We start from the raw sequence: 17,877 nt of genomic DNA, 5'->3' as shown, positions 1-17,877 counted from the left end.
AATACAATATTTTTTGCTTAGGGGTAGGAAGCTGTGCTACAGTCATTTGCAAGGGACTCCACATCTCTGTGTGAAAAAAATCAACCAACTAGTAAATCACCAAGACTGCTGCCACCAGAATCAAACATGAAAGCACTGTGCATCCTCAGAAGGAGAGCCCTAGCAGCCTAGGTTATAATAATTTGCTGTTAGGCACCAGATATGCTATAGATACTGTAATATATGAAGCAAGGAAAAAATAAAAAAAGGCAAACATCCAACTGAAGAAACATATTATCTTAGAAAGGCTTTTTTCTACCTTACTCTACCTTACTTTTTTTTTTTTTTTTTTTTTTTTTTTTTTTTTTTTGTAGAGATCACCATTTCACCTTTTTTAGGTGAGATGGCAAGTAGTACAAAGTCACTGAGTATACAGAAGTACACACTCAGTCTAGTGTAGTAGTAGCAACAAGCTGTAGTAAAGTAAAAAGGAAAATCCACAATTAAAAGTAGGTATAACTAGCAAGACCGGCCTTTGCTGAAGGACCACATCTAAACCCAGCCATTTCAGAAGCTCAGTAATGAATGCAAATGAACTCACCCTTCTCCACTGCAGGATGAGGGTGTGTTATTGATGAGTCCTTTAAGCTCCAATTCTGCAAATGTGCTTCCATGCACTTTTCTTGCTGTATGTCACGTTATTGTTGATTTTATTGACTTCATAGAAAGTTACATCCATTAATTTAGGAGAGCAACAAAGTGTTTAAAGGGACAAAGATGTACATGAGAGTGCACAGCAATTACGTTTGTTTTTTTTTTTGGTCACGAATTCATTCATGAATTTATTGGAATTACTGCTCTATTCAACAGCTTAGGAGATCAAATAGTGTAGAACAACAATGTAGTCGTTAGTTACCTTCTGTAGCGTGAAGGATAAAGAAGGAAAAGTAGGTACGTTTTGGGGAAGTATTGTGGGGAGGGTGAAGTTTTCAGCTTAGAGGAGACTGAGGGGAGGCCTCATGGCGGCCTGCATGAGGGGAGCAGAGGGGCAGGCGCTGAGCTCTGCTCTCTGCGGACAGCAACAGGACCCGAGGGAACGGCATGGAGCTGGGACAGGGGAGGGTCAGGATGGGGGATAGGGAAAGGGTCTGCACCCAGAGGGTGCTTGGGCACTGGGACAGGCTCCCCAGGGCAGTGGTCATGGCATTGAGCCTGCATTTGGAGAAGCATTTGGACAATGCTCTCAGACGTGATTGATTTTGGGGTTGATCTGTGGGGAGCCACGAGTTGGGCTTGATGCTCTGTGGGGCCTTCCGTCTCAGGATGTTCGGTAATTAATCTTAAGGAGGGGGTCACACCACATCTGACATGTTATTGCAGCCACACAATATGTGTTGATGTGAATGCTTAAATTTTAGGACATAGACCACATTTGTGTCAGCAGTTACGCGGTCCGGATTTGCCAGTGTCACAGACCTTTCCTTTCCACCACGGCGTGGATCACCCGCGAGCCCTGTTTATGACAGGGAGACAGCATTTGAGAGGGAGCCGTGCGTGCAGCATCCTGCTGCCGGCCGTGCTGCTCGCTAACCTCTGGCGGTGCCTTCACCCCTCGGTGCTTTCATGTCCCACCCGAGCAGCAGCGCTAGCTGGGACGCACGGGTGGGACTGGGATAGCAGCGAGAGATGGCGGGACGGGGCGCTGGGGGGGTGATGGTGCTTGTGTGGGTGACCTCTGGCTCCTAGCGAGGATGGAAATTCACTTAGAGGGGCTTTGGGGTATTATGTTTGGGGGTGCTTCTGTGACACTCTAGATGCCGAAACGGGACCAAGAGGAGCGAGGCCGCCCCCGCCCTGTGAGCGCGGGGGCCGGCCGGGGCCTGGGTTGCCCGGCGTGCCGCGCCGAGGGCGGTGCTGGCGGAAGCGCGGCGCGGGCGGCTTCCGGCTGTGCGCGAGCGGCGAGCGGAGGCGAGCCCGCCAGGCTGCTCCCGACGAGACAAGATGGCCGGGCTGCCCCGCAGGATCATCAAGGTGCCGCCGCCCGCGCCCCCCGCGCCTCCCCCCCGGCCCCCTCCGCCCTCCCGCTGCCGGGGAGCGGCTCCTGGGGGCGCCGGGCTGCGCCCCCCGCGCTCCCTTCCCCTCCCTTCCCCTCCCCGTCCTCCCCCCCCATGGGCCCGGCCCCATCCCGGCGCAGCGCGGCCCTGCCCGGCCGTGAGGGCCCTGCCCGGGGCTGCTGCTCCCCGCCGGGCTCGGGCTCCGCCGGGGCGCTCCCCGCCGGCCTCGGGGCCGGTTCTGGCGTGGGCCGAGCCCGGTGGGGCCGCACGGGGGCTGAGCAGGGCCCGCTGCCGGCCCGCGGGCCCCGGGGGTGGGTGGGCGCTGGGCTGGGCGCCCCCGGCCCTGCCCCACAGGCGGTGGTGGGGCTGGGGGCCCTCAGGCCGGGGTCGGTGGGTGGGTGTCGGCGGGTTACTGCTTGCTGCGATAGGGTTGGGGAGTGGTCAGGGGAAATGGGTAGCGCCCCGTTTGTGCGCCGAATGAATGAATGTCAGAAGTGGCTGGCGGGGCTGGGAGGCTCTCCTGGCTGGGCAGGCCAAGCAGCCGGCCGCCCTGAAACACCGTAACGCGGCCTGTGGGGAGTAACTGGTGCAGAAATAAAACTGGATCGTGGTTAAAAAGATCAATTTGTGTGATAGGTGATAGAGGAGACGAGGTAAAAATAAGACAGGCTTAGGACTCGTTGTGTGTCAAAGCAGTTAAACTAACACTGCTGCTCAGAAACAAAGCGTTTGTAACACAGGTCTGAGTGTGGTCATCCAGCTGCCTTGGTGCACAGCATACATGTACAATACTGAACATATTTCAGGTGCGAGAAAGGAGTTTCATAATACAGCAGAACCAGGATTCATTGCAGAGATGCGATGAGAGCTCACTCGTGGAGCTGATGCCTGCGTTAGGTTTTTCTGTAGCTTTTGACAATTTTCTTGCGTGCAGCCAAGAAGCGCACCCACTTGTAAGCTGGTACATACGTTTCCTTCTTGGCACTTTTGGTTTTTCAGCTTCTTTTAGGAAAAAAGCGTAGAGCAATGCTCACAGCTCTTTTTCCAATATAGATGATGGCACAGGAATGTTTTATCCCATCCTTGGAGATGGATGGGCAGACACACACTCCTACCAGCAGAGTCCTAGAAACTCCAGGTTTCCTTCACAGGGGTCTTCCTTAGACCATACCAGGAGTAATGTCTCTTACAGGGTGGTGCGTGCTGTGGGTTGTGCCCTGTGTATGCGTTATGGGATGTCTGTGTGCAGTCCAGAGCTTTTGAGTCTTGATGTGGTTGTGTTGGATGGCTGTATATCTCATGCTGTGCGTGCATTAGGACATCAGATGGATGTATGGTCTAGGGTTTGAATCTGACTAGTCATTGCAGTCCTGAATGCAGAAAGTAGTGTTATCACAGCTGCAGAGCTGCAGGCGAGCAGTAAGTCCGCTTGAGTCTTCAGGAGTCTCAGATGAGGGTGGATTTGATGGTTGCTATCCTAATGTTGGAGTTACATATCCCAGTGTTGGTTGCCTTACGTGGAGGGCAGTAAATGAGCTTCACTGCTAGTGTGAATTTGAAAGATGAGGAAAGGAAAAGGAAGAGAAAGATGGGTCAGAGGACAGCGAAGGGCTACTGAAGGCTAAACGAGCTGCAGTCACAAGGTGCTTCACCAGAAGCCATTTCTCTCTCCAACTCGCCAAGGATCCTGTTAGCAGAAGCCCTTTTTGCCTTGATCCACGTCCTGAGCTGGGGAGGTGCAGCAGTGGCCAGCTGGGTGGAGGAGCCCATACCCACAGCAACCCGGGACGCAGAGCCCAGCAGCCCGAGGTGCTCCTGGTGGTGCCGTGCTGCTGGCACACGGCCTGGCCCTCGGGGTGACAGGCGGCCCCGCGCTCTCCTCGGCTCAGCAGGGAGCTCTATTTATACTTGCAGTGCTGCCCCACGCTCATTTGAAAGGTGACGGTGTAGACGTGGTGAAGTATTCCTTACCGAAGGTAAAGGATCACTCCTGGCTCGCTATATGCCAATTACTTAGAAACACAGGCTTTAAATAAGTGGGGTGGATGATCTGTAAGCTCAGGAGATGACTTGCTTTAGAGGTATGGCTTACAGCGTTAACACATAGCAAATGTTGAGCAGAAAATGACATTTGAGTCCTTGGATGTATAACTGGAATTGGAGAAACTTTTCTGTTGTGAATAGAGAGCAGGTATTTTTATTTTCCTCAGTAGCCTAACGCCAAGGGTCCTCTGGAGAGTCAGTTTGTGAGGAAAATCTGTTCATCTGAGAAGGTGTGGTGTGGTGTGCTCACTTAGAGCTGTGTCTCTGTGGTGGACTGCATGCTGTTCTCCTACTGCACAGTATTCAAAGTGACTCTTTGCAATGTACACGACAAATAAACCCAGAAATTTGTACTTTCAAGCATTTATTACACCAATTATCTCCTGTGTTGCAAAGTCACGTAGCTCCAGTGGAGTAAGGAGTTGAATTGCATCTGATTTTTTTTTTTTTTGGCTGACATTCAAACCACCTCATTTCTGTGTCAAGTGCAGTCAGTGTATCTGAATGGGACGGGCAATGTTGCCTTGTGTCATCTTTTTGAAATGTTTTTCTCTGCTGTTTTCCCTGCTGCAGTGATCTCATCATTCATGCTTTGGTGTCCAGGTCCGTGTTAACTGTGTAACCAGCTGCTAGAAACACTTTTTGTGAAATCACTGCAGCTGCTCCTATCATGAAACAAAACAGCTGAAGCAGTATGTGGCGTTTCTTCAAACTTTTTTTTTTTTTTCTGTTAAGGAGTTTATCAGTGTGAAGCTATTGGGCTCTGATTTCCTCCCCTGCACAGTAGTGTTATTTTCTGAGATATTCCTTCCTTGCTGTTTAGCGTAAGAAGCCATTTCCTCATCACTGCCAGTGAGCTCCTTCTTGCAGTATTTTTTTTGAGAGTCTGGGTAACGCTTGGACTGCAGTTATGAAACATTACCTCGGAAAGTAAACTTTTTGGGAGGTTTTACAGAGATTCTGGTGGTGTATGTGGGGACAGGCACGTGCAGAACTCTGCTCTAGAGGTAAGTATGATCTGCTTTACCTGTGTGTCTTTTTTTTTTTTTTTTAATATAAATCAGGTATTCAGTCTGCAACTTCTGAAACTATCTAGGGGTTCTTAAATTCACTGATGGCCTCTTGCCTGGCTAGAAGTTGCTTGCTTGATCTTGAAAGCTATGGACTGCTGTGGCATACTTTTCCCATGAAGAAAGGCTGATTAAGGTTGCCATTACTTCTTGATTTCTCTGACGCTTCTGGGCCTTTCTTTGTTTCTTGGATAAACAATTCTAAATTTATGTCCACTCTTCTCTATTTAATATCTTTCGGTGATATTTTGAGTCTGAGTGGTGGCGTGGTGTAGAAAATAGATCACTTCTGGTCAGAGCAGTTCCTTGGCATTCACCAGAGAAGCTGGATCTTTGGTCTTTGAAATGTGTTTTGCCCCGTGTATGCTGTTAGGATCTTGTGGAGAACTTCACATTTGACAGAAGGATGGAAACTTTGAATTTTTCAGAATTTTTTTGAATCTCCAGCAGCTGTAGGAGGGTGATATATGCTCTGTGCTTCGTGACCCCTCGAGCACAGCCTGGGCTGGCTGTGGCAGTGCAGGGTGCCGAGGCAGGTGTGGCAGCCTGGGGGCTGGTGGCACGGATGGGTTTTGTGGGGATGGGGGAGGCTGAGAGGGAGACCCAGCCCCAGAGGGTAAGAATATGGTGAAGTTTCACCAAGGAGCCAGCCCCAAATGGAAAGTGTGAAGCCTTAATAAAAGGTGTCAGAGAGAACACCGCTAACTTCCCATAGCCTTTTCTTTACAGGAGCTTGTGGTAGAAACCAGAGGACAAACTCAGAAGAAAGAACGGCAAATAACCCAGCTAGAGGCAAAATTTTTGTTTGGAGTACCTTCTTATGTAGTCATTGAGCACCTTTGAGATACAAATATGTAGTAAAATAAACTTCTAGTATTGATGGCAATGTTTTATGATCACTTCGCACACAGTTTGCAACGGTTTGTGCTATTAGCGTACTGCAGTCACTTGTGCCTGGCTCTACTGTAGCTGCAGATGCACCGTAAAAAGCTTGATCTGTGCTAGCACACAGATAATCCTCGAGGAATTTGCGTAGGATCTCGCTTCACAGTTCCAAAATCCCGTAATCTGCTGCAGAAAATCTGGGGATGCTGTTGGGAGAGCGGTGCTGACCCATGCAGTGTCCTCCCCAGGTGAGTGTTGGGGGGCAGCAGCCCCAGCAGGCAGGTGGGGTGCCCACACCATGGGCAAGGAGCAGAGGCATCCGCGTGCAGCCCAGCTGCTGGAAACCACGAGCACAGCCTTCTCTTTACGATGTCTGACCTCTGCGTTAAAGTTTAATGGGCTTTATTGGTAATTCTTCTGTTCCTAAAAGACAGAGAGCATTTTCAGGAGACTTTCTCCAACGCAGCTGTTTTACAGCGTTGCAATTCTCATCTAAACATTTTGAGATCTGGCAGGCAGCAAGGCATTCGCCTGGGTAACAAATTTGTTTTCTTAATTGTAGCTAATGAAATGATAGAGCCTGGAAGAGCCTGTGCCAAAATGCGATGTGCTGTTAGGAAAAGTTACTGGGTGAAGTCTTTGTGGTTTTCTGATGCAGCTTTATCCGTGTCTGTGGAAGACAATTTTGACTGACAACTTTCTTCATGTCTCCTGCTGCCTTCTCAAAGCAAAAACATGCGTGCAGTTTACCTTCTTCTGTGCAAGCCATCAGCTTGTGGTGAAGTGCGATCTTCCTCTCTATCCCACGCTGAAGGAACGTGAACGAGTTGCCATTCAGCAAGTAATTATAACTTGTCCGCGTGCCAGTGTGCTGCTTTCAGTTTAGCCCTGTGCAGCTGAAACCGTTAGCTTCTGGTTCGTGTCAGAAAATGAAGCCAAACTACTCGCTGGAGCATAAAGGTAGTGGTAGCTGGCAAGGGGCTTCTGTGATCAGAGTAAAGATAGGAAATAAACGTGTACGGTATGTGCTCCGAACTGAAGCGCTGGAGCTGGTGCTATGCTCCTGTGGTTCTGCAGGCAGCCAGCACGAGGTGGGAAAGCTGCCACCCTGTGAAATCAGATGACCAGAAGTTCTCAAGGTGGTCAACCTGCGGTTCTTGTTGGCCCGCCGTGCTGTGTAAACAGCGTTAACCTGGGCTGTGCTGGCACAAAAAAGCGTGTGCTGCTGCAGCAAGCTTGGACCGAGGGACTGCTTTGGCTCCGACCTCTGCAGTAAAGGTTATTTCTTAAGCCAAATCATTCTGTGATCTCATTTGTTTGACTTTGCTACTGCTCGGGCTGATGAAAGGGCTGCATGTGACTGCACGAACGAGCCCTGCTGCTCGGGGTACGGCTTCCCACTCAGATAGACCCTTGTGGGTTGTGGGGGAAGGTGGACACAGGCACAGATGTGAGCTGAGCTGGTTAAGGACTGGTGGGCTGAAGTAGCAGGGAGAAGAGTTTGACTTAACTGCAGAGGCAACATCTGGAGCAACGAGGAACAAGATAGTGGGTTAGCACTGATTCCCAGTCATTCAGAGCAGAACTTTGGTGTAACATATATCAAAAATAGATTTTTGCTATTTGCTTTGCCTTAGAAATCTTCCTGGAGAACTTGATGGGAAATGTTGGCTCTTCCCTAGGGAGCAAATATTAACAAGTGACTGATCAGCAATTAGCTAAACTGAAGGATATCTTATGTTTTTTTTCTTTTCTCACATAAATCGGGGTGTGTGGTGCCCTCCAAGTGGTAAGTGTTCTCTCTGCTACAGCAGAAAGTGGAGCTGGTGGCTTTCATTTTCTGTCCCTTTTTATTGTTGTTCAACTCTAACTCGCAGTGTCATCTGTAGAGCTTTGTGGTGGTTTTACCGTGCTAGGCAGCTAAACACCACAACCGCTCTCTCACTGCCCCTCCTTAGATGAGGAGGGGAAGAAGTAAAGTAAAGAACAACTCATGGGTTGAGATAAAGATAATTTAATTAAAGGGAAAAAATAATTATTAAGGAAATATTAACTAAACAATTTAAATAAAGGGGAAAGAAAGAGGAAAAGGGAAAAAAAGAAAAACAAAAAGGGAAAAAAAAAACAAAGGCTACGTGGAAGTGCAGAGGAAAGAAATTACTCTCTACTTCTCACAAATGAGCGATGCTTGGCCGCGTCCTTGAAGCAGGGCCTCAACGCACGTAGCCAGTGTTCAGGAGGAGGCCTGACATTTTCCCAGTGAGAGCCCACCCCTCCCCTCTTCTTCCTGTTTCCCCCTTTTATTGCTGAGTGTGACACCACATGGTATGGAATATCCCTTTGGTTGGTTTAGGTCAGCTGCCCTGGTGATGTTTCTCTTCTCACTTTTTGCCCACCCCCTAGGAGGGTTGGAGACAGTCCCGGTGCTGTGCCAGCACTGCCCAGCAGCAGACACAACACCGGTGTGATATCAGTGCTGTTCCAACTGCAAGTGCAGAGCCCAGCACTGTGTGGGCTGCTGCAGGGAAAGGTAACGTCCCAGCCAGGCCCAGTACAAACTTGAGCTCTTCACTGCATCCTCTCCAAAGTGCTCTGGATGTGGCAGTTCGAGCCTGCTGCCCCATGAGCCACCCGGGATAACTGCCCTGGTGCCTGGGGCGCCTCCTCCTGCCCCTTGGCATAAGCGTTTTGGTGCCAGGAGCTCTACCTGCAGCCAGTGCCAGCTGTTCGTCCCTCCTTCTGCTGGGAGTTGCTGTCCTCTGCTAGGTGATGGTAGAGTTTGTGCTGTCAGCCAACATTTTTGGGTTAAAATCGCAGGTAAGAGCCCAGCTGACTTATACAGCATGGAGTAAGGTGTGCTGGCGGGATGTGCTTTCTCAGTAGGGCTGAGGGGTGGCAGTGCCTGGCGAGGGGGCAGCAGTAAGCACTGGGAGCTGGAACTCCTGTTGCAGGTGATCCTTTAAAAGAAGGATATGGATCCATTGTCTGTGCTCCCTGGATGCAGCCGTTGAGGGTAGGTTGGACTTGCAGGTAGGGATGGGTAGTAGCTAAAATGTTTCACTGCCTGGAGAGGATTGGAGAGGGCTTGTGCCTTGCCTTGGCCTGAGAAAGCCTCAGGGCTGTAAGCTCCATCCTGCTGGGTGGCAGCGAAGGGAAATGGCCTGGCGGCCGTGCAGGGAGTTGTGCTGATGAAAATAAGAGTAATTCCCCCGAGACCTTGTGTGAAGGTGTGGCGCTGCAGCACTCAAGAAGCCTAAATACTGCACAGCTGTGGTAGCCACAGCGTTCTCTTCCTGGATAAGAGGCCTTGGTGATGTTTTCTTCCACAACTTCTGCAACTCCTGCAACTTCCAGAGCAGTTTCATCACGGCTGTGTTGAACTCTGGGATGCTCGGTGCTGTTACATGTTCACGGTACCGGCACAGAGCTGCTAGGCATAAGGATCCTTTCCCTGTGCTGTTGGTGCTGCCAGAAGCCGCTAGATAACCTGATAGCGAGTAAGAAGATACACAGAGCCCTTGGTGCTTAGGACCCCGTAGATGGGTGAATGCTTTAATGCAGCCGTTTGCCATCTGGTGCTGAAATTAGCACTCCTGGTAGTTAAGCCTCTTCCTCTGGGATGAGGAGGAGCCTCTGCGTTTCCTTCCAGGCTGTCACCTGCCTGTCCTGCCACCACGGCTGGAGCCGTCTCCTCTCCCACCCTTCTGACACCATGCCTTTGCCCCTTCCTTGTGGTCAGCACAGCTCTTCCTTTGCATGGGCACGTGGTGAGACAGCCCACGGACTTCTCTCTCTTGTAATTTTTATTGTTATTTTACCCCCCTGGCTTGGCTACATGCTGTGTTTCACCACGAGGTCAAGAGACCGCCATGCAGACAAGCGTTGGTGCCCAGCAGGCCGAAGTAGGAAAACCCCACAGCTTTCCTTGTTCCTTCCCCCTGGTGGCCACTCACTCAGCAGCTGAAAGTGTTCAGGCTCTGTACGGTGTCTGGATTTCCCTAGGTTCCTCTTGTTGTAGTGGACTGGATGAATTTCACTGGGTGATCTAACAGCTGATAGTAAGGGACTGAGTAGAGCAAAGGGCGGCAGTAAGTTGTGTCCCAAGTGTATTCCTCCAACTGTAACATCTCTCTAAAATCTTCTGTGTTTAGCTATGTTTATGGATTAATGTGCAGGTTTTTGTTACCGGTGTTACCTGTACAGCAGTAATACTGAATGTGAAAGAAGAAAACGGGGGTGATGAGAAGCTGAGCATCAGACAGATACATTGCAAAGCAGAGCAATTCCGGCTGAAGACATTGAGTTTGGATTTCTTCACTGAGGTAGTTTGTGCTGACTTTGCAATTTCTTTCTGAAATTCTGGAAGTCTTCAGACAGTTGTTTTAGTGTTTTTTTTTTGTTTGTTTTTGTTTTTTTTCTTCTGTATTTTGTAGATGTTAGATGCTGATTTTTCCTTTATTACCTATTTTAGCCACCATCCCTTGGTAGGCAATATGAAATCGGTGATGGTTAACTATAGCCAAAGTACAGGGAAAGGAATTGCACTTGTTTTTCCAAGCAAAGAATACAGCGCTCCATTATAAAAAGCAGCGAAGAAACTTTAAAAATTGTCTAATCCCATGCAACAATTTCTTCCACAATTTCTTCCTTCTCTGCTGGAATGGCCTTTACCAGACAAGTGAAGCTTTAAAGATTTCAGTTCAACTGCTGTGGCTGTTTTATGTAAGAAATACATGTGTGTATATATATATATATATTTTTTTTTTCAAATGAGCCTTCTGATTGTAATTGCCAGCGTGCCATTGTTTGGTGCTGCTACAGGGCTAATAGCAAGTAAGGCTTCTGAAGTACACTACTGAAGCTTTTTGTCTTCCAGAGTTGTAGATGTAGTGATATTACTTTTTTTGTTGTTTTGGCTGAGGTCTTGGCAACTTGAGGCTTTTATACAGACTGTTGCAAGACCAGAACGGGTGAAAATAATGGTGTATTTCTAATGGGTTCCTTCTTCATACTGGACTTCAAAAATTGGTTTTCATGCATGTCCGTGTGGCAGCATCTTTTCTCTTGTTCAGTTGGCTTCCTTAAAGAGGGACTCTGTCATGCTCTAGGTGTGGATGCAGGAGTATCCTGGTGCTTGTCTGCTTCTCAGTATTTTTTTTCTTCTTCCACTGAAAGCAGGATGATGAAGGCTATTACTCAAAGAGCCAAACACTGAAATCAGTATCTTGTTTGTGTGGCTGCTCTCTCCGGGTAACCCAAAAAGTCTCCAATCCCATCTCCTGCTCTCTGCTAACCATCACGGAGCTCTTCTGGGCTGCCTCGTCCTCACAGGTTGCTGCAGAAACAGGTTGAGGTTTTCTCCCCCCTCGGGTCCAATTAGTCTTCCGTTTAATGTCTTCATAGAAGAATAGCTGCAGAGAATGTCAGCTCCACCATCTGTCCCACCCGGATCAGCTGTCACTCTACTTCAGGCCACCTGTGTTAATAAGCAAAGCTTTACTTCTGCTTGTCAAAACACCTTCAACACTTCTGTGTTTCTTTTAAGCGCTTAATTAAAAATAAGAAAGAAAATGGTGGGGGGGCGTAACCAGTTGTGAATGATAGTGGTTTTTTATGGAGGCACTGACTGGCATGTATCTTCATTTTCCACTTACTTATTCATTTTCTTCAATCAATGAAAACTGTGAGATTAACTTCAACTGGAAAAAGTGGAGTAAAAGCAAGCGGGAGAAGAGATCTCATTCTAAAAATGCTGCGGAGTACGGCAAATAGAAATAACTACTTATGGATGCACGGGGTGCTTTGTTAAATGCTTTAGAGCTCAAAATATGTCTTAATGCTTTCTGTGAAACTTCAGTATGCTAGAGGAGAGCTAGTAAGAAACACTGTAAGATGCTGTTCTGAAACACTTATTTAGATGGAAATTTGTATTTCTGTGAAGACAAAATGAATCGCTGTATTGCGAACACACTTGTCTTAGCAGCAGAACTGTAAAACCTGGTTTTCTGTGAATTGATCCTTTTGTGCTTCTTTACATGTTAAAATGTGGGTATCCTAGCTCCAATTTTATCCCTACTGGCGCTTTCCTTGGCAAGAAGCAGGATGTGCTTTGAAGTGAAGTGGCTGAACCACAAGTCACATCGAGGCTTTTCGTGACATTCCCATCAGTAGCGCGGAGCGTGATTTCTGTCTTAGCCATTGACATCTTACAGAGCTTAAAGAAACTAGCTGAAATTGGACAAAAGGTTCAAAAACTATTCTGGGGTGAAAGGGGGAAGTAGCAGCTTGCACAAGAGTTGCTTGCTCAGCTGAAAAGGTATTAGAAAGCTGATTGCCCAAAGAGATACGTGAAAGAAATATCGAGTACCCTTGAGCTTCCTGATTAAGTTCAAAAATGTAGCATGTTTAAAAGTTTAACTGGAGGTGGTTATTTTCTTCTGGTGTTTGAGAGACTGGTTTTCATGGGGGAACCATTCCCAGGGGAAGGTAACCTAAAGTTACAAAATCTGATTACCGTGTTAAAGGAGATTAAACGCTTCCTTCTTGTAGATCAAGCCCACTTTTGGTGACTCTTTTGTGGGTGACTTATGGGTTTGTTTTTGACTTTATGTGCATAGGCTTTAAAACATTTTGATTCATTTTCCCCTTTCTACTACTCTTCTATGGTTCTGCCCAATGCGTATTAAGGATATTATAACTTTCCTCATAACTGAAGGACAGAAGTCTTGTTTCCTGTCAGAATTTGGCAGGTGTCTATATATTTAAGTAAAACCACTTCGCATTCTCTCAATGAGTGGCATCATCTCTGTTGTTTTTCCATGGTCTAGCAAGCTTGTCTGTGGGTAGAGTTTTAAAAAGGCTTCTTCTGATGCAGAGATACCTCTCAGCTTCTGCATAAAAGAGAAGTGGGGAGTGCTGAGAGGAGCCACGGCTGTCATTGTGTGTGCCATGGAGAAGTGCTGGGCAGGTGGCTGCGTCACAGCCCCACCGCTGTGAAAGACGAGCGTCAGCCACTTCCCTCGCAGGCTCCTCGCAAGTATTCCTCCTCGGCTCTGTTTGGAAGCAGTTCAAGTTGTGCTGCTTGTGCTGGAGCTCCGTGTGGAGTGCAGGAAGCAAGATGTGCTTATTCAAAGCACTTTTCCTCTCATATCCATGTTCTGCACGGGCTCTAAATAGCCCTGACACCAGCGTAGCTCTGTGTAACATACATGATTTATTTCATGCTCACCTCTTCTGCGTTACCTCATAGCAAGATGACCACGTCCGCATCCTGTAGAGGCGTGAAGGGCTGTCTGAACGTGAAGACACGCTAGCAGTGGCATAGCTCCTTCCCTACGATGCCATGCCCTATCAAAGGAACCATTTTTCTCGTACACGGGCGCTCTCATTGTTTACTGACAAATGGCTTTTCGTGGCGGTTTGTGCAGCTCACAGCCGGACGTCGCTCCCTCAGCTCTGCTGGCAGGTAGAAGTGCTGATGCTGCTGCCAGAGGACTGCTGATTCTGGGTTATTTTAAGCCAGGTTTGGCTTGGTGGTACGGTTGCTGTCAGCATGCTGCCATAGCTGGGGAGGCAGGGGGGAGATCAGAGCAACTGAGTGGGGGCTAGGGACTGCTGAGGTCAGCCCGCCTATTGAAAAGCCTTCCTATGTTTAAGGCTTTAATCACCATTATATATATGTTTGAGAGCCTTGGCTCCATCTAAATTTTAGGCACACCCATAAGAAAGATGGGAATTAGCACGTCTGGTGGCAAAGTCCAGGTGGTAGCAGCTGTGAAGAAGCTGAAAAATCGGACCTCTTCATAAAGTTTTGTTAATTTCAAGCTGGCTCGTTGTAATCATGTATCTGGCATAAGGCACTATTTCCTCTTTGAAAAGTGTCAGACTGCCATAAGTATATGATCCTTCGTAGGTGGAAATCTGAATTATTGCGTTTACCTGCGGCAGCCCTTTTACAAAACACATGCTCAAAGAAGTGGAGACTGTTATCCCCTTTCCAGGGGTAATCCATGGCTTCTTACTCGCTGACTCTCATGAAAAACTAAAGCTTTAAGTACTGGTTAGAACTGCTCTTCTACAAAACTGCTGTACAGGGAAATAACCAACAACTCTCAGTCTGAATATGCAGTAAATTCACCCGTATCCTTTAAAATATATTTGCATGAGTGAATGTAGAAAGCTTTGAGCAGCGTGGACACCCTTCAAGTAACGTGTATAAGTGGCATTGGCAGCTACTCCCTGTGCAGATAAGTAGACAGCATGTAGCCACAACAAGGAATTGGACCAGATAAATCTATTTTTTGTGTGTTTGTACATGGCAATAACCTCAGTGTTAGGAGGTGTGGGAACTTGTTGAATTTGAGATGACTACTTGGATTTTTGCATTAATTATTGTGGCTTCCCTGCTTCGTACATCCATTATCTTTTGCTACAACGAGGTGTTATTTAACGGCATCAGGACAGCTGCACGAGTGCTGTGTGAGTTTATTATAACAAAATGCAAATATTGTAACAGTCCAGTTACATTTGAAGAACTGAAGTAGAGGCATTTTGTGCTGGTTTTAGTGCTATTGTAGCCACGGAGTAACTATGCTATAAAACTAGACTAATAAATTACTATTACACCTACAAGTTACCATTTTTCCTTAGCAGAAACAGGAGAATTTTTCGTTGTGAAAGTCAACATGGAAAAAGGTGGTGATAAAATTAACTGCACACAGTGAAAACAAGCTGGAGGAAAAGCAGGAAATGGGGCTAAAATTACCTGAGGAAATGAGGTTTCTGCAGAACTTCTTGTCCCTGCCTAGTGTCCTTTTGCCAGTTCCAGCTTTTTTTTTTTTATTTTATTTTATAACAGTGGAAAGGTGCCTACAAGACTTGTGAAGACTGGCAGCAGGGGAGAGGGAAAGACGTACAGAGCTTAGTCTGTTCGGTGCATTAGCAGGATGGGCAGGACGTGGGCAGCTCTTGCCTATGGCCACATCTCGCTGTCTGGGGTAGGATTAGTGCTGTAGGCAGAAGAGTTGAGCAACAAAGAAACCAAATCTGTGTAGGAAACCAGCCTCTCCTAAGTCTGCTGCTTACAGAACAGCTTGTCTGTCTCCAACTGGTTGTTAGAGCAACTTCAGATGGGCTTATTTGTAGACGGAATGTGCTTGAACAAAAGCTATTTACAGGTATATGTATAAATATATTAACCATCTTTAATATTGCAGCAGAGCAGTAGTTTCAATTCTTCAAAATTGGCTCTGATTCCAGTACAAGCACTCATCCTAATAACCCTGTCCACTCATATTTGAGTAAATCTTGAATACTTTCAAGGTAGTCAAGGTAGAATGGGAAATGCTTTTGGTATCCTCGCTGTGGTATTCTTTAAATTGCTTTTATGTATACTGGAGAAACAAATTAGCTTGGCAGCAGTTTAATCAGAAGTTAAGAGGTTTGCTTAGGACAGGTTGTTATCTATTACCTGGTGCTGCTGAGGTGTGCTGAGGTGTTTCAGCAGCTGAGGGATCGGAAAAAGTTTTTTGTTTTTTTTTTTAACCTGTTCACCACATCCTGGTCTTTGACTTTAAGATATTAATTTAATGTGGTAATTTCAGTGGGTGTAGTCAAATAACTCCTGATAAATGCAGCCTGTACAATCTATATTGAGCAGGGTGTCTTTGTTACATTGCCTCTTTTTTTTTTTCCTTCTTTTAGGAAACCCAGCGCTTGCTGGCAGAGCCAGTCCCTGGGATAAAAGCAGAACCAGATGAAAGCAACGCACGTTATTTTCACGTGGTCATTGCAGGTCCACAGGATTCCCCCTTTGAGGGTGGGACATTTAAACTTGAACTATTCCTTCCAGAAGAATATCCAATGGCAGCTCCTAAAGTACGTTTCATGACCAAAATTTATCACCCTAACGTAGACAAGCTGGGAAGAATATGTTTAGATATTTTGAAAGGTAAGTGTGACCTTATTTTCTCAATTTTTATCTTATAAAGTACAGAACTTGTAGATTGACCCTAACAAGAGATCTAATTTGTTTACAAGAATACTTAACTTACCCTTTAATTCGGGAGAGGAAAACTTGTGTTTTTTTTTTCCTGTAGACTGTGAATGTGGTGTTTCATACTGCTATAAATGTCTCTCTAGATAAATGGTCCCCAGCTTTGCAGATCCGTACAGTTCTGCTATCAATCCAGGCTTTGTTAAGCGCTCCCAATCCAGATGATCCACTAGCAAACGATGTAGCTGAGCAATGGAAGACCAATGAAGCCCAAGCCATAGAAACAGGTGACGTATCTGACACTATTTTTCTAACTTTAGGAAATACATTGAGCTGATAAGTAACTGGTTGGGGTTTTAAATCCCGACCTCCTGTTCCATGCCTGCAATGTGCAGACGCAATTATTGCATGTGGTTGTAGTCCAAGTTTCCTCAAAATGCCTGCAGCACTCTATTGAAGAGTGTAAATGCAGCCTTCTAGAAGAACACAGATCTGTTTTGTCTTGAGCTTGTACGTTCCTAAATTGTAAGGGTGTCTAATTTGCACTCATAGTAAAATAAAAGTGCGCATCTGTATTTTTAGTGTAAAGTTTAAGAAACAGATTATTTAGTTCAGAAAGTACATCTCTTCCGTACCTGCCTCTGTTGCAGGCTGTAATGGATGGAAAGAATTATTACATTAACACCTTCTCACTGTTGGCTTCACTGCAGTCAGACTGCTTCAGCAGCTGTCAGTGTTTGTGTATTATATCTTGGATATTATAGGCGGTCAAAATTGCACACAAAGTCTCAGAACTGATATTTTGTGTACTTGCAGCAGCAGTGTAAAAGTGGTGTTAAATAAAATAATCAATGACTTTAATAAAACTTGAAAAATACTTTTTTTCTTAAACGTATATTTTTTTCTTTACAGCCAGAGCATGGACTAGGCTATATGCCATGAATAATATTTAAATGCGCTTTGAACATCAAGTGTGCATCACTTCTCCTGTTCTGCCAAGACCTCTTCCTTTTTTTGTTTGCATTTAATGGACACAGTCTTAGAAACATTACAGAATAAAAGCCCAGACATCTTCAGTCCTTTGGTGATTAAATGCACATTAGCAAATCTGTGTCTTGTCCTAATTCACTATTGTAACGCATGAGCAGAGGCTAGAAGTATCATCTGGATTGTTGTGAAATTGTTTAAAAGCAGCAGCACATCTCTGCTTTTAATCCCATCATGGTTTAAGTATAAGCACTGTGAATGAAGGTAGGCAGGGTTAGCTGCGGGGCTTTTTGTTTTAATTTCGTGGGCTCCTCCTCCCTTTTTATGGTGATGCTAATTGCATTGGTAAAAGCAGCTAACCAGTTATACTTTAGAATATACCCTCTAGCCCAGTCTAACTTAGACGCTGTAGATGGACAAGCTTCATTGTTTGAACAAAAAATGGGAACATTAAACAAACATCCATCACCTTCACTAATAATATTGTGATTCTGCTGTCAAGTGTAGAAAAAAATCCCTCCAAGAAAAAGCTTGTGACCATTTTGTATGGCTTGTCTGGAAAATCTCCTGTAAATCTTATGTTTTAGTAAAATATTTTTTGTTATTCTACTTTGCCTTTGTACAGTTTATTTTGCTGTGTTTTCATTTCTCTAATGTGACAATCGTATTTAAAAAAAAAAAAAAAGAAAAATTGAATCCAGAATTGACAATTTGTTTTCACCACCAGTCTGACAGATTAAAGAGTAAAGAGGTGGAATTCACAATATATTTGCTTCTGTTTGCTGACTTCTTATTAATTTTTGTAATGTGGGTGCCCTTACCTGCCCAATTTAATACAAAATTACATTTGGAGTGACTTTTTTGG

The 17,877-nt window shown here is 46.0% G+C and overlaps 1 protein-coding gene across 1 annotated transcript; it reads left to right on the top strand.

Annotated features, from left to right (window-relative positions):
• The first annotated feature begins 1,856 nt into the window (after nucleotides 1–1,856).
• On the top strand, nucleotides 1,857–17,621 carry UBE2N (ubiquitin conjugating enzyme E2 N). The gene is made up of 4 exons (XM_068668264.1): nucleotides 1,857–2,010; nucleotides 15,734–15,980; nucleotides 16,172–16,312; nucleotides 16,938–17,621. Exons 1-4 carry the CDS (start codon nucleotides 1,981–1,983, stop codon nucleotides 16,976–16,978), a joined length of 459 nt encoding a protein of 152 aa, XP_068524365.1. The 5' UTR covers nucleotides 1,857–1,980; the 3' UTR covers nucleotides 16,979–17,621.
• The last annotated feature ends 256 nt before the right edge of the window (nucleotides 17,622–17,877 follow it).

This window comes from Anas acuta, chromosome 1, assembly GCF_963932015.1.
Source record: "Anas acuta chromosome 1, bAnaAcu1.1, whole genome shotgun sequence".
Taxonomy (NCBI): Eukaryota; Metazoa; Chordata; class Aves; order Anseriformes; family Anatidae; genus Anas; species Anas acuta.
The sequence above is the reverse complement of the archived record's forward strand: the minus strand, read 5'-3'. Positions and strand labels throughout refer to the sequence as shown.